Here is a 14,806-nt window from a genome sequence, read left to right as displayed (position 1 = left end):
TCCTTTTATGCTATCCAGAAATTCTATATCATTTCCAATCAGTAATATGTCATCCACATATAATATTAGAAATGCTACAGAGCTCCCACTCACTTTCTTGTAAATACAGGCTTCTCCAAAAGTCTGTATAAAACCATATGCTTTGATCACACTATCAAAATGTTTATTCCAACTCCGAGAGGCTTGCACCAGTCCATAAATGGATCGCTGGAGCTTGCACACTTTGTTAGCTCCCTTTGGATCGACAAAACCTTCCGGTTGCATCATATACAACCCTTCTTCCAGAAATCCATTCAGGAATGCAGTTTTGACATCCATTTGCCAACTTTCATAATCATAAAATGCGGCAATTGCTAACATGATTCGGACAGACTTAAGCATCGCTACAGGTGAGAAAGTCTCATTGTAATCAACTCCTTGAACTTGTCGAAAACCTTTTGCAAGAAGTCGAGCTTTGTAGACAGTAACATTACCATCAGCGTCAGTCTTCTTCTTGAAGATCCATTTATTCTCTATGGCTTGCCGATCATCGGGCAAGTCAACCAAAGTCCATACTTTGTTCTCATACATGGATCCCACCTCAGATTTCATGGCCTCAAACCATTTCGCGGAATCTGGGCTCACCATCGCTTCTTCATAGTTCGTAGGTTCGCCTTGGTCAAGTAACATGACCTCCAGAATAGGATTACCGTACCACTCTGGTGCGGACCTTACTCTGGTTGACCTACGAGGTTCGGTAGTAACTTGATCTGAAGTTATATGATCATCATCATTAGCTTCCTCACTAATTGGTGTAGGAGTCACAGGAACAGATTTCTGTGATGAACTACTTTCCAATAAGGGAGCAGGTACAGTTACCTCATCAAATTCTACTTTCCTCCCACTCACCTCTTTCGAGAGAAACTCCTTCTCTAGAAAGGATCCATTCTTAGCAACGAATGTCTTGCCTTCGGATATGTGATAGAAGGTGTACCCAATAGTTTCCTTTGGGTATCCTATGAAGACACATTTCTCCGATTTGGGTTCGAGCATATCAGGTTGAATCTTTTTCACATAAGCATCGCAGCCACAAACTTTAAGAAACGACAACTTTGGTTTCTTGCCAAACCACAGTTCATAAGGCGTCGTCTCAACGGATTTCGATGGTGCCCTATTTAACGTAAATGCAGCCGTCTCTAAAGCATAACCCCAAAATGATAGCGGTAAAACAGTAAGACACATCATAGATCGCACCATATCTAGCAAAGTACGATTACGACGTTCGGACACACCATTACGCTGTGGTGTTCCGGGTGGCGTGAGTTGCGAAACTATTCCACATTGTTTCAAATGTAGACCAAACTCATAACTCAAATATTCTCCTCCACGATCAGATCGTAGAAACTTTATTTTCTTATTACGATGATTTTCCACTTCACTCTGAAATTCTTTGAACTTTTCAAATGTTTCAGACTTATGTTTCATTAATGAGATATACCCATATCTGCTCAAATCATCTGTGAAGGTGAGAAAATAACGATACCCGCCGCGAGCCTCAATATTCATCGAACCACATACATCAGTATGTATGATCTCCAACAAATCTGTTGCTCGCTCCATTGTTCCGGAGAACGGCGTTTTAGTCATTTTGCCCATAAGGCATGGTTCGCAAGTACCAAGTGATTCATAACCAAGTGATTCGAAAAGTCCATCAGTATGGAGTTTCTTCATGCGCTTTACACCAATATGACCCAAACGGCAGTGCCACAAATAAGTTGCACTATCATTATCAACTCTGCATCTTTTGGCTTCAACATTATAAATATGTGTATCACTACTATCGAGATTTAACAAAAATAGACCACTCTTCAAGGGTGCATGACCATAAAAGATATTACTCATATAAATAGAACACCCATTATTCTCAGATTTAAATGAATAACCGTCTCGCATCAAACAAGATCCAGATATAATGTTCATGCTCAACGCTGGCACCAAATAACAATTATTTAGGTCTAAAACTAATCCCGAAGGTAGATGTAGAGGTAGCGTGCCGACGGCGATCACATCGACTTTGGAACCATTTCCCACGCGCATCGTCACCTCGTCCTTAGCCAGTCTTCGCTTAATCCGTAGTCCCTGTTTCGAGTTGCAAATATTAGCAACAGAACCAGTATCAAATACCCAGGTGCTACTGCGAGCTCTAGTAAGGTACACATCAATAACATGTATATCACATATACCTTTGTTCACCTTGCCATCCTTCTTATCCTCCAAATACTTGGGGCAGTTCCGCTTCCAGTGACCAGTCTACTTGCAGTAGAAGCACTCAGTCTCAGGTTTAGGTCCAGACTTGGATTTCTTCTCTTGACTAGCAACTTGTTTGCCGTTCTTCTTGAAGTTCCCCTTCTTCTTCCCTTTACCCTTTTTCTTGAAACTGGTGGTCTTGTTGACCATCAACACTTGACGCTCCTTCTTGATTTCTACATCCGCAGCCTTTAGCATTGCGAAGAGCTCGGGAATTGTCTTATCTATCCCTTGCATATTGTAGTTCATCACGAAGCTCTTGTAGCTTGGTGGCAGTGATTGAAGAATTCTGTCAATGACACTATCATCTCAAAGATTAACTCCCAGTTGAATCAAGTGATTGTTATACCCAGACATTTTGAGTATATGTTCACTGATAAAACTATTCTCCTCCATCTTGCAGCTGTAGAACTTATTGCAGACTTCATATCTCTCAATCCGGGCATTTGCTTGAAATATTAACTTCAACTCCTGGAACATCTCATATGCTCCATGACGTTCAAAACGTCGTTGAAGTCCCGGTTCTAAGCCGTAAAGCATGGCACACTGAACTATCGAGTAGTCATCAGCTTTGCTCTGCCAGACGTTCTTAACGTCGTCAGTTGCATTTGCAACAGGCCTAGCGCCCAGCGGTGCTTCCAGGACGTAATTTTTCTGTGCAGCAATGAGGATAATCCTCAAGTTACGGACCCAGTCCGTGTAATTGCTACCATCATCCTTCAACTTTGCTTTCTCAAGGAACTCATTAAAATTCAACGGAACAACAGCACGAGCCATCTATCTACCACAACATAGACAAGCAAAATACTATCAGGTACTAAGTTCATGATAAATTTAAGTTCAATTAATCATATTACTTAAGAACTCCCACTTAGATAGATATCCCTCTAATCATCTAAGTGATCACGTGGTCCAAATCAACTAAACCATGTCCGATCATCACGTGAGATGGAGTAGTTTTCAATTGTGAACATCACTATGTTGATAATATCTACTATATGATTCACGCTCGACCTTTCGGTCTCAGTGTTCCGAGGCCATATTTTCATATGCTAGGCTCGTCAAGTTTAACCCGAGTATTCCGCGTGTGCAAAACTGGCTTGCACCCGTTGTAGATGAACGTAGAGGTTATCACACCCGATCATCACGTGGTGTCTCGGCACAACGAACTTTGGCAACGGTGCATACTCAGGGAGAACACTTTTATCTTGAAATTTAGTGAGAGATCATCTTGTAATGCTACCGTCAATCAAAGCAAAATAAGATGCATAAAGGATAAACATCACATGCAATCAATATAGGTGATATGATATGGCCATCATCATCTTGTGCTTGTGATCTCCATCTCCGAAGCACCGTCATGATCACTATCGTCACCGGCGCGACACCTTGATCTCCACCGTAGCATCGTTGTTGTCTCGCCAACTTTTGCTTCTACGACTATCACTACCGCTTAGTGATAAAGTAAAGCATTACAGGGCGATTGCATTGCATACAATAAAGCGACAACCATATGGCTCCTGCCAGTTGCCGATAACTCCGTTACAAAACATGATCATCTCATACAATAAAATATAGCATCATGTATTGACCATATCACATCACAACATGCCCTGCAAAAACAAGTTAGACGTCCTCTACTTTGTTGTTGCAAGTTTTACGTGGCTACTACGGGCTGAGCAAGAACCATTCTTACCTATGCATCAAAACCACAACGATAGTTCGTCAAGTTAGTGTTGTTTTAACCTTCTCAAGGACCGGGCGTAGCCACACTCGGTTCAACTAAAGTTGGAGAAACTGACACCCGCCAGCCACCTATGTGCAAAGCACGTCGGTGGAACCAGTCTCGCGTAAGCGTACGCGTAATGTCGGTCCGGGCCGCTTCATCCAACAATACCGCCGAACCAAAGTATGACATGCCGGTAAGAAGTATGACTTGTATCGCCCACAACTCAGTTGTGTTCTACTCGTGCATATAACATCTACGCATAAAACCTGGCTCGGATGCCACTGTTGGGGAACGTAGTAATGTAAAAAAAACCCTACGCACACGCAGGATCATGGTGATGCATAGCAACGAGAGGGGAGAGTGTTGTCCACGTACCCTCGTAGACTGAAAGCGGAAGCATTAGCACAACGCGGTTGATGTAGTCGTACGTCTTCACGATCCGACCGATCCAAGTACCGAACGTACGACACCTCCGAGTTCAGCACACGTTCAGCTCAATGACGTCCCGTGAACTCCGATCCAGCAGAGCTTCACAGGAGAGTTCCGTCAGCACCGCTACGATATGACCGAGGTGAAATATGGTGGAGGGGGGCACCGCACACGGCTGGGAGAGATCAACAGATCAACTTATGTGTCTAGAGGTGCCCCTATCCCCGTATATAAAGGAGCAAGGGGGGAGGCCGGCTGGCCCTCTATGGCGCGCCAGGAGGAGGAGTCCTCCTCCTAGTAGGAGTAGGACTCCCCTATTTCCTACTCCTACTAGGAGGGGGAAAGGAAGGGGGAGAGGGAGAAGGAAAGAGGGGCGCCACCACCCTTCTCCTAGTCCAATTCGGACCAGAGGGGGAGGGGCGCGTGGCGTGCCATAGGCAAGCCCTCTCTCTCTCTCTCCACTAAGGCCCATAAGGCCCGTTATTTCTCCCGGGGGGGTTCCGGTAACCCTCCGGCACTCCGGTTTTCTCCGAAACCACTCGGAACACTTCTGGTGTCCAAATATAGTCGTCCAATATATCGATCTTTACGTCTCGACCATTTCGAGACTCCTCGTCATGACCGTGATCATATACGGGACTCCGAACTACCTTCAGTCCATCAAAACACAAAAACTCATAATACCGATCGTCACCAAACTTTAAGCGTGCAGACCCTACGGGTTCGAGAACTATGTAGACATGACCGAGACGCGTCTCCGGTCAATAACCAATAGCGGAACCTGGATGCTCATATTGGCTCCCATATATTCTACGAAGATCTTTATCGGTCAAACCGCATAACAACATACGTTGTTCCCTTTGTCATCGGTATGTTACTTGCCCGAGATTTGATCTTCGGTATCTCAATACCTAGTTCAATCTTGTTACTGGCAAGTCTCTTTACTCGTTCCATAATACATCATCCCGCAACTAACTTATTAGTTGCATTGCTTGCAAGGCTTATAGTGATGTGCATTACCGAGAGGGCCCAGAGATACCTCTCCGACAATCGGAGTGACAAATCCTAATCTCGATCTATGCCAACTCAACAAGTACCATCAGAGACACCTGTAGAGCACCTTTATAATCACCCAGTTACGTTGTGACGTTTGGTAGCACACAAAGTGTTCCTCCGGTATTCGGGAGTTGCATAATCTCATAGTCATAGGAACATGTATAAGTCATGAGGAAAGCAATAGCAACATACTAAAAGATCAAGTGCTAAGCTAATGGAATGGGTCAAGTCAATCACATCATTCTCTAATGATGTGATCCCGTTAATCAAATGACAACTCATGTCTATGGCTAGGAAACTTAACCATCTTTGATTCAACGAGCTAGTCAAGTAGAGGCATACTAGTGACACTCTGTTTGTCTATGTATTCACACATGTACTAAGTTTCCGGTTAATAAAATTCTAGCATGAATAATAAACATTTATCATGATATAAGAAAATATAAATAACAACTTTATTATTGCCTCTAGGGCATATTTCCTTCAGTTTCTACACCCAGGAGCAAATGCTCCTGGTGTGAACAGTAACATCAAATAAATTAAAAAATAATTCAAAAAATTCTGAAATTTTTTTGTGGCATACTTTCACAAATGTTTGTTGTGCATGCAAAATTTCGTCGTAAAATCACATTGGTGGAAGGTGTGGTAAAAAAACCAAAATCGATGCTCTGAAAATGTTACTTACAAAAGCATTTTGGAGCCCTGATTTTGTTTTTTTGGCATGTCTTCCACAAATGTGATTTCACGATGAAATTTTGCATGCGCAGCAAACATTTGTGAAAGTATGTCAAAAAAAATTCAGATTTTTTTGAATATTATTTCTATCTTTTTATTTTACTCTTCATACTTGGAGCATTTGCTCCTGCGTGTAGAAATGTACTTTCGCAACCTTTCATGGATCCATCTTTTCCCCCCTTGCCCCCCCCCCCCCCCCCCCCCCCCCCCCGGTCAGAGTTGAAGGAATTGTTGCTCTGCTCCGGCCCTCCTCCCGCCGGCGGCCTTCCTCTCCCTCATGTCCTTGTGCTTCTCTGGGTCGTCCTTGCTCCGGCGGCCTCGAACGGATCAGACACGGCCATCCCTGGTTGGACCCCACCTCGGGAAGAGAAGCTCACTGGCCTCCCGATCCAAAAGGTCGATTCATCTATCGGAATACAAACAATCTCGCTCTCCCGGTCTCCCCGCCTCCCCTTCTCTTAATTACTCCAATTTCACCCCTTCCCCTTCTCTCGCCCCTCCACTTGATCTACTTAAACACAAAGCTCGACCTGGTTTTGCAACTTGCCCAACCATGAAGTTTGTCCTCACCGTCCGCCCGTCCGTCGCCAACTAGGATCGAAGCAACGACAACAGGATTGGATCCGGTGTACATCAGTTGTACATCAGTAATCTGTCGTCTCCTAGATAGTCCAGTCATTTTACCTCTCCACGCAATTGGAAACGAATGAATAGGCCCGTTTCGATCTGTTCGACCAGGCAACCAAGCAGGCGGCTTCCTATAGTATCCTTCCGCTCAGGTAATGTCATCCACCAACACCAAGCCAACCCGCCCTATGAATTTTACTCTCACATGGACTTCACAGATATTCTCTTGCACTATCTGAACTAACTGTGTTATTTGTGAGTAGGTTTTTCATGGCCATGGAGGTTTTGATGCAGCATCCTACATGAAAAAACATGCCATGAGGTTGTTATTTGAGGATTCAGAGTTCCTAGAAGCAGTACGAGATGTTTTTCTTCTTCTTCTGAATCTGTCACGAACTCAATCAACAGAGCTTTCGTAAGTACTGAGTACTGACGTTGCACTTGCAAATGATTTAGTCATCATTCTATCGTAGGGAACCACAACTCTTACATCTTTGTTCTTGGGAAGGTATGATGAGCATACAGTCAAAACACCTACAGATGCACTCTACATTTGTGATACAATATAATTGTACTTGCATATGCATTCAAACTTTTGTTTTTGTTCTTATCTCGCAGGCAGTTGTTGGTTGCAAATGTTGGGGATTGCCGAGCAGTTCTATGTAGGAAAGGCATGTCTATAGAGATGTGGCATGATCCAAGGCCAACATATGAAGCAAAGATAATGCTCATTTCACATGGACATAAGGTTGTATATATTATTATTTTGCTTACATAGTGTTTGATTGCTAATAGATGTCTTTGCTTTTCTCATGCTTTTCCAACAATTACTAACATGTAATGTAATGGCATGATGCGTAGCAAGACATAATTTTGTTTCCTTCACAAATAATCCTTTCCACTTTACTGCATTTGTTGCCACTTACTATGTGTTTATTGTATCATTATTTTCCTCTTTTAATTTGGGACTATGCTTTTCTGACAGTATGCAAGTTTGCCATTTACTCCATTGAAGAGGGTAGTGTACAGTTTATCGAAAATCCATCTCTGCACCTGAGCTCATCTGCACCCGCGTTGACAAAAAAATTCAAAACAAATAATAGAAAAATTAAAAAAAATCCAATTTTTTTGTGTGAGAGACAATTTCATGCGTGAGATCCGCTCCAATTTTCAAATCATTTGGACATCGAGGAGCTCTCAGCAAAAATGACAAATTGGGGGTCTATAAAAATATTTACTGTTCATGTACTGTTTTGGCCCGATTTGTCTTTTTTGCTGAGAGCTGCTCAGATGTCCAATGACTTGAAATTTTAAGCTGGCCTCAAGCATCAAATTGTCTACCGCACAATTTCTTTTTGGAATTTTTTGATTTTGTTTTGAATTTTTTACGATTTTTTTCTAACCGGGTGCAGATGAGCCTGGGCACCGAAACGCCCTACTCACAGTTTATCTTCATATAAGAGCTGCAATTTCAAGCCATCTATTGGTGTGCCTTTGCACTGTTTATGATAGGTATAGAGGCATCGGAATTCAAAATATGCACATCCTTAAATATGTTACGATTTTTACCTGCTATATATTTTCTTTGCAACACACAAATAACGAAATATTGTTAATTGATTCACGAAATTATTTCTGTTGTGGCCAATAAGTTATTTCATGCAGTTCATATTTTGTGCTTCTATTTTCTCTGTTAATCTTTTGACAAATTGTTGTAATACATATTGATTTTGCATTTTTATACATTTTTGCGTGCTGCATACTGCCCATTTTGATTTGAATAAGGTATACAAAATTACTATTTTACCCATCTATTTGGTGACCTTTCATCTATGTGATCCTGTAGTTTTTGCGTTCTTCATGCATTGGCAAAATGCAGCATGTTTAATATATACACTTCATCCTTTGGTGCCTTTTCTTGCACTTATTTACAATTAGCAAAATGTTGCAACGGAGATCAATATATACATTGGATTGTTGCTTAATGGCCATCTTTGAATTTTGAATGATTTGTTTCCTACCAATCTAACCAATTTGATCAAAATGTATTTCAACCAAATACCACAGCAACGCGCGGGATATCATCTAGTACTAACAGTAAGTAAAATGTGCGCGCTCAACAGGAAGAAACCGCCATTTATAACTCCATACACAGATATCATCATCATTAAGGCCGGATTTCATACCAAAACATGCATCTCCACGGGAACGAACGCGCGCACACTGATTGAAAACGGAAACAGGTCACAAACATGTACTGCATCAAGTTCAGGCAAATGCCACGGGCACACATGATACTGTCATTGCACTCGCCGCTCAGTCTAGCTCTTTCTCCCTCTGCTTTTCCGGCCGTCGATCAGGCGGCGTCCTCGATGTTGCTCCCGCCGACGTCGACGACGAAGCGGTAGCGCACGTCGTTGCGCTCGAGCCTCTCGAACGCCTGGTTGACGTAGTCCATCTTGACGACCTCGATCTGCGAGGTGAGCCCCTTGTCGACGCAGAACTGGAGCACCTCCTCCGTCTCGTCCATGCTCCCGATGAAGCTGCCCGTGATGGTCTTCCTCCCCAGCATCACCATGGGGGACACGAAGCTGAGCGGCTCCGCGATCACGCCCATCAGCACCAGCTTGCCGTCCATCTTGAGCAGCGCCAGGTAGGGCTCCAGCGGGTGCTTGGCGGGCACGGTGTCGATGATGTAGTCCAGCGAGTCGGCGGCGGCGGCCATCTGGTCGGTGTCGGAGCTGACGAGGTACGCGTCGGCGCCCAGGTCGTCCATGGCCTCGGCCCGCTTCTTGTTGGACGAGCTGATCACCGTCACGCGGTGGCCCATGGACTTGGCCACCTTCACGCCCATGTGGCCCACGCCGCCCAGGCCCAGTATCCCGCCGCGGAGGCCCGGGGTCATGAGCCCGAAGTGCTTCAGCGGGCTGTACACCGTCACCCCCGCGCACAGCAGCGGCGCCGCCTGCTCCGGCGCCAGCCCGGCGGGGATCTTCACCACGAACCTGCACGCGACCAAACGCAACACAACTTAATTTTCATAAATACATACTCCCTCCGTTTCAAAATAGATGACCCAATTTTGTACTAACTTTGTACTAAAGTTATTACAAAGTGGAGTCATCTATTTATACAAAATTAGTATAAAATTGGGTCATCTATTTTGGAACGGAGGGAGTATGTGTGTGCGTGACTGATTCCAATGCCAATATCGTTACATCACGCCGACGCAAGTGTTAGTCACCAACTTGGAAGGACGACACTGAACAGAACTGATCAGACCTTGACACGGTAGACACTCTTAGAATGGTACGTATACCAACTCACTAAGGTGTCGTTACCATCGGTGTCAAAGCAACGTCGCTGTGGATCAAACTGCATGGGTAGAAGTAGTAGGTGACGACTGACGAATCATGAGCAGGTTAGTCTGCTTCAAAGGAACGAAAACCTACTAGTACGTCCTTTTTTCTCATCGCACTGCTACTGGTTGCTCACAATTCCACAAGGAAAAGTAGCCGATCGCAGCATGCACACCAACCCTTATCTGACTCTCCGCATGCACCACACCTTTCTAAGTTTCAGATAGCATCCTTCTTTTCCACTACAACCATTTCTCGACTGTGATTTGATCCAACCACATTGAAAAAGTCCTGCTACCATATGTCCTTTTCGGTAGATCTAACAGATGACACTGATGGGTGCAATGGCTTTGCTAGCAAGAATAGTTGCAGTAGTAATAAAATAGAACTCACTTCTGATCGACGACCATGGCGGAGGCGAAGCCGCCCTGCGTCGGCTTGCCGTCGGTGTAGACGTCGTTGTACGACCAGATCTTCTTGTTGCAGTACTGCTCGACGTTGGCCTTGCACGGCCGGCAGTCGCGGCAGCACCCCACGATCACCCCCACGCCCACCACGTCGCCGGCCCGGAACTTGCTCACCTCCGGCCCGACCTCCACCACCTCGCCAACCACCTCATGCCTGAATAGCATCATTTTGTCAGCCACCAAGAAACATTATCAATCCGCACTACAAGGTGATGATGATAGTTGATGGAGTCCTTTTTACGCATTTTTTTCTCCGAACTGATGGCGCATATTCAGTGTCTACGTCTCTACCTACTACCATGATAGGAGAAAAATAATGCTAAAAGTGACGCACGCTCTATCTCAGTGCTCCCTTGCTTCTGGAAGTCTGACGGCACCACCACCCACCAAATTCCTACTACATGCCCCACCTTCACGCATGATTCTGCTGCCATTCTCTTCTCAGATGGACTTTGTGTTGCAAACTACTAACAGGGTTTATCTTCATTTTAATTTCGGATTCATCAAGAAAATTACATTTATTTTAGTCGTAGGTAGTTGTGGTTGCTTACCCTGGGACCATGGGGTACTTCGAAGCACCGAGGTCGTTCTTGACCTGGTGGACGTCAGTGTGGCAGATGCCGCAGTACTTAACCTTCAACACCACGTCTTCAGGTCCTGTTTTCCTGTTGCCACAGCATGGCAAAACACAAAGATTAAAAACTATGGCTCTAGATTCTTGTCTTGAAGAAGATGCTTACTCAGTTATTCCATGTCAAAACATAAGATTCCTCGGTACAAGAGGACACGAGAAAATTGGCTGACTATTCTGCCGCAAGTGCCATTCGGTTTCAGGCTGGTCATAGTGGGGAGTAACTTAGACTAGTGTCATATGCATGATACTCCCTCCTTTCCGATTTATAGGGCTCAATTCAAAAATCTCACCAACCAAGATAGATGATGAGTGGTGGAATACTTTTTGTAGTTTGCAAGAGCACCCAATTAATGCTCTTGTTTTACTCAAAAAATTATGTTTACCAGTGCATTAATTGCAATGCATGCATATATAAAGTACATGCATTGGTCAATTTTCTCTTAATAATTGCATGCAATGATTTAATGCACCTTGAAATCTGAACATATGATGGGGAACAACCAAATTGAGCCTTATAAAATGGAAAACCTAAAATTTTGAGATAAGCTATATAAACCGGAAAGGAGGGAGTACTAGTCTAAGTTCCTACCTTCATAATACAAAGTAACATGATAGTAGTGTCATAGATGGCTTCATTTATTAGCTTGTAGACCCATCTTGTCTTGGGAAGCGCTATGTTACAGTAACATATTATGTTACCACCTCACATTAAATACTTGCCACACAAGCAAAAATTTCTTGAAGTGCGCTATGTTACTAGCTAAGTTACTCCCACTATGACTAGCCTCAAGCATGCGTCACTCCCGAAACTGACTAGTTAATTTCAACAAGTACTACTACTCGTATTATCTAGTGGTGTCTATTTGTGCAAGTGCAAATACAGAGCAGGCACGTGCGCTGCACGCGTATATGCATGCACCTAGGGGTCCTAGGCGAACCCTGAACCAAAGTGGTACTCCCTCCTTTCCAAATTATTCGTCGTAAAAATGGATGTATTTAGAACTAAAATACATCTAGATACATCCATACACGCGACAAGTAATTCCGAACAAAGGGAGTACTTCGTATCAGTTACCATACAGATACCCTGTGAAATATTGGTGCTGTCATTGTAACTGGACTTGGTGCAAAACATTGGTGTATCTATTTTACAGGTGTCAAATTCACACGGATGAGCGGAGCCTAAACTGTGGAAACAAATAATTTCAAGTGTTTGTGAATTACCAAAACAGAAATAAATTGTTTTTTAGGTTACCAATATCTTCGTAAATCACTGTCACCTAAAAACTGCACAATTTTAGCTTAACATCATAGTCCGGAAAAGTATGTATACTTGCAAATAATTGGTGCAATTTTAGACCATAGGAAATACTACTACATATATAGTAATAATACGGAAATAAGGATATGTCAACCAAGAAACTTCAAAACGTGACTAAGATCTACTACGAGGCAAAATACACCAGCTCTTTAAAAATACCCGTACATGTTTCATTAGCTTCGCTAAATTTAGCTGACCCGTACAGGGGTACTCTACTCTTTTGAGAAACACGGCCGTACTCTATGCATTTACACGCGCAACTGAACAACTTGCTTGCAATACACACAGACGGCAATCCTACGGAGAAACAAGAACATGCACCGTACACACAACAAACACGCAGGTAAAAAGCATCGGCTATCAGATGCGGGCCCTCCGAACCGAAGTGGTGCATAAAGCGTAACGGCAAAAAAGCGCAGCGCGTTCATCATGCGGTTGCGGCCCATCAACCGGGTGGGGGCTGAAAAGCAGGAGCCACTGTCGAGATCAATCTTTCAGAGCTCTACGCATCGGATTCTTGGGCAGGGGACTGAAATCCCTCCGCTGCTCTTCAGAACCTCGTCGCGTATCGGCATACGGCCGATGCAATTACATGCATGCCGCACGACACGGAAGAACAAGAACAGATTCCGCCGAAGGAAACACCGAGAGCAGAGGATGCGGGGAGGAATGGTAGATCGTCCAGAGGGTCGATTCGGACGGCCGATCGTACGTACCTGAGGGTGTATCTGTAGGGGGAGAGGTGGCCGGTGGCGTCCCTGGCGGCCCACCCGGTGACCGTCGTCTCGGAGGCGTCGACGCTGCCCATCTCTTGCTGCTGCGGCAACGGGAGGAGACGCGGGCGAGGGATGCGTGGATTTGGGAGGACTTGCACTTGCCTTTGCCTGGATACTCGATAGTGGTACGGGATGGATGGAAGGGTTGCGGAGCTATATAGGGCCGCCAATGGCGAGAGTTGGTGGGGTGGGTTGCCACTTGCCAGGAAGGATACTGCGGAACGATCTTCTGTGGCTATAGTTCTGCCTGTCTCTTTTTGTTTTTTGCTTCTTTTATTTAAATGCTTATCACGCTTGCCGTTCGATAGTTTACAGATGCCACCCCACAGTTGACGCAGCACAGAGCTTAATTCCGTGCTTGTTTGATTCGCAGGACCTTTTTCTCTAAAATTAAAGACTCACATGATTCCAGAAACAAATAAATGTGCAATACTGGTATGAAATAAGGAAGACCTTATGTACTAGTGTCAAAAACCCTTTTATATTATGGCACTAAGAGAGTATTATATTTGTGTGCGTTTTCATCTTATTCTCTACCATCTCTACTCTAGAAATCTCTCCTGTCCGAAAGAACGTAATTTTTCTGTTTTCCACCACCTCATTCATCCATCCTTAAGTACGTTCGTCGCAAACCAACCTTGGATGGTTAGGAGGGCAGTGTTATCCCCAGTCAACCAGGGTTCAAGTCCTGGTACTCGCATTATTTCTGAATTTATTTTACAATTTTTGACAATGTGTGTTCAGAGAGAGGAGACGTGACTTCGTCAATCTGAAGAGGATATGCCGGTTCAGTCACTCGGAGGAGCTCAAAGGGGTACGGTATCCATGTGTGTTCATATAGATGAGTGTATGGGCGTATATATAAGCGTCTGCGTCTGTATTGTGTTCTAAAAAAAGTATGTTCGTCTTTCTCTATCTGTTTTTCTAAGTCCCATCTATATCTTTTATTTTTCATCGATTTTACATGAAAAACCACGGCCTTAACTACCCTATCTTTCAGTGATTTACAAGATAAAATTATATTTTCTGTGATAAGCCAATAAATGCTTGCCAAATAAAATTTTAGATCTTATTTAGGCAAGTAAATCACGGGCATGTATTATATTTAGTAAACACATATTTACATCGTAATATTAAAATAGGCAGGTAAAACTACGAGCTATCTCTCCTACTTTGTAACGAAATAACATTCTATCGTTCACCTCCACATTCGTCCAAGCGTAAGTATAATTCCTCTTTTCCTATCTCTGTTTTGAAAAGAAAAATCCTTCTATATCTGAACCCGCCCCCTCAGTTTTACCGAAAACCGCCTTAACTGCCCTATATTTTATTAATTTATGAAACAAAACTATGTTTTCTTTAATAAGCAAGTATGTCCTTACCAAAT

The 14,806-nt window shown here is 43.8% G+C and overlaps 1 protein-coding gene and 1 long non-coding RNA gene across 2 annotated transcripts; one reads left to right on the top strand and one right to left on the bottom strand.

Moving 5' to 3' along the window:
- The first annotated feature begins 6,386 nt into the window (after positions 1–6,386).
- Positions 6,387–7,785, top strand: LOC109766586 (uncharacterized). Its single transcript, XR_002233671.4, has 3 exons — positions 6,387–7,014; positions 7,126–7,277; positions 7,481–7,785. It is a non-coding gene; the product is annotated as an uncharacterized lncRNA (long non-coding RNA).
- A 1,213-nt stretch (positions 7,786–8,998) lies between these two features.
- Positions 8,999–13,664, bottom strand: LOC109766587 (probable cinnamyl alcohol dehydrogenase). Its single transcript, XM_020325366.3, has 4 exons — positions 13,360–13,664; positions 11,240–11,353; positions 10,615–10,842; positions 8,999–9,867 (listed from the first exon to the last, which is right to left on the bottom strand). Exons 1-4 carry the CDS (start codon positions 13,449–13,451, stop codon positions 9,219–9,221), a joined length of 1,083 nt encoding a protein of 360 aa, XP_020180955.1. The 5' UTR covers positions 13,452–13,664; the 3' UTR covers positions 8,999–9,218.
- Between the last annotated feature and the right edge of the window lie 1,142 nt (positions 13,665–14,806).

The sequence above is a fragment of the Aegilops tauschii genome, chromosome 6, assembly GCF_002575655.3.
Source record: "Aegilops tauschii subsp. strangulata cultivar AL8/78 chromosome 6, Aet v6.0, whole genome shotgun sequence".
In the NCBI taxonomy this organism is placed as follows: Eukaryota; Viridiplantae; Streptophyta; class Magnoliopsida; order Poales; family Poaceae; genus Aegilops; species Aegilops tauschii.
This window is presented reverse-complemented; position numbering and strand designations above follow the sequence as displayed.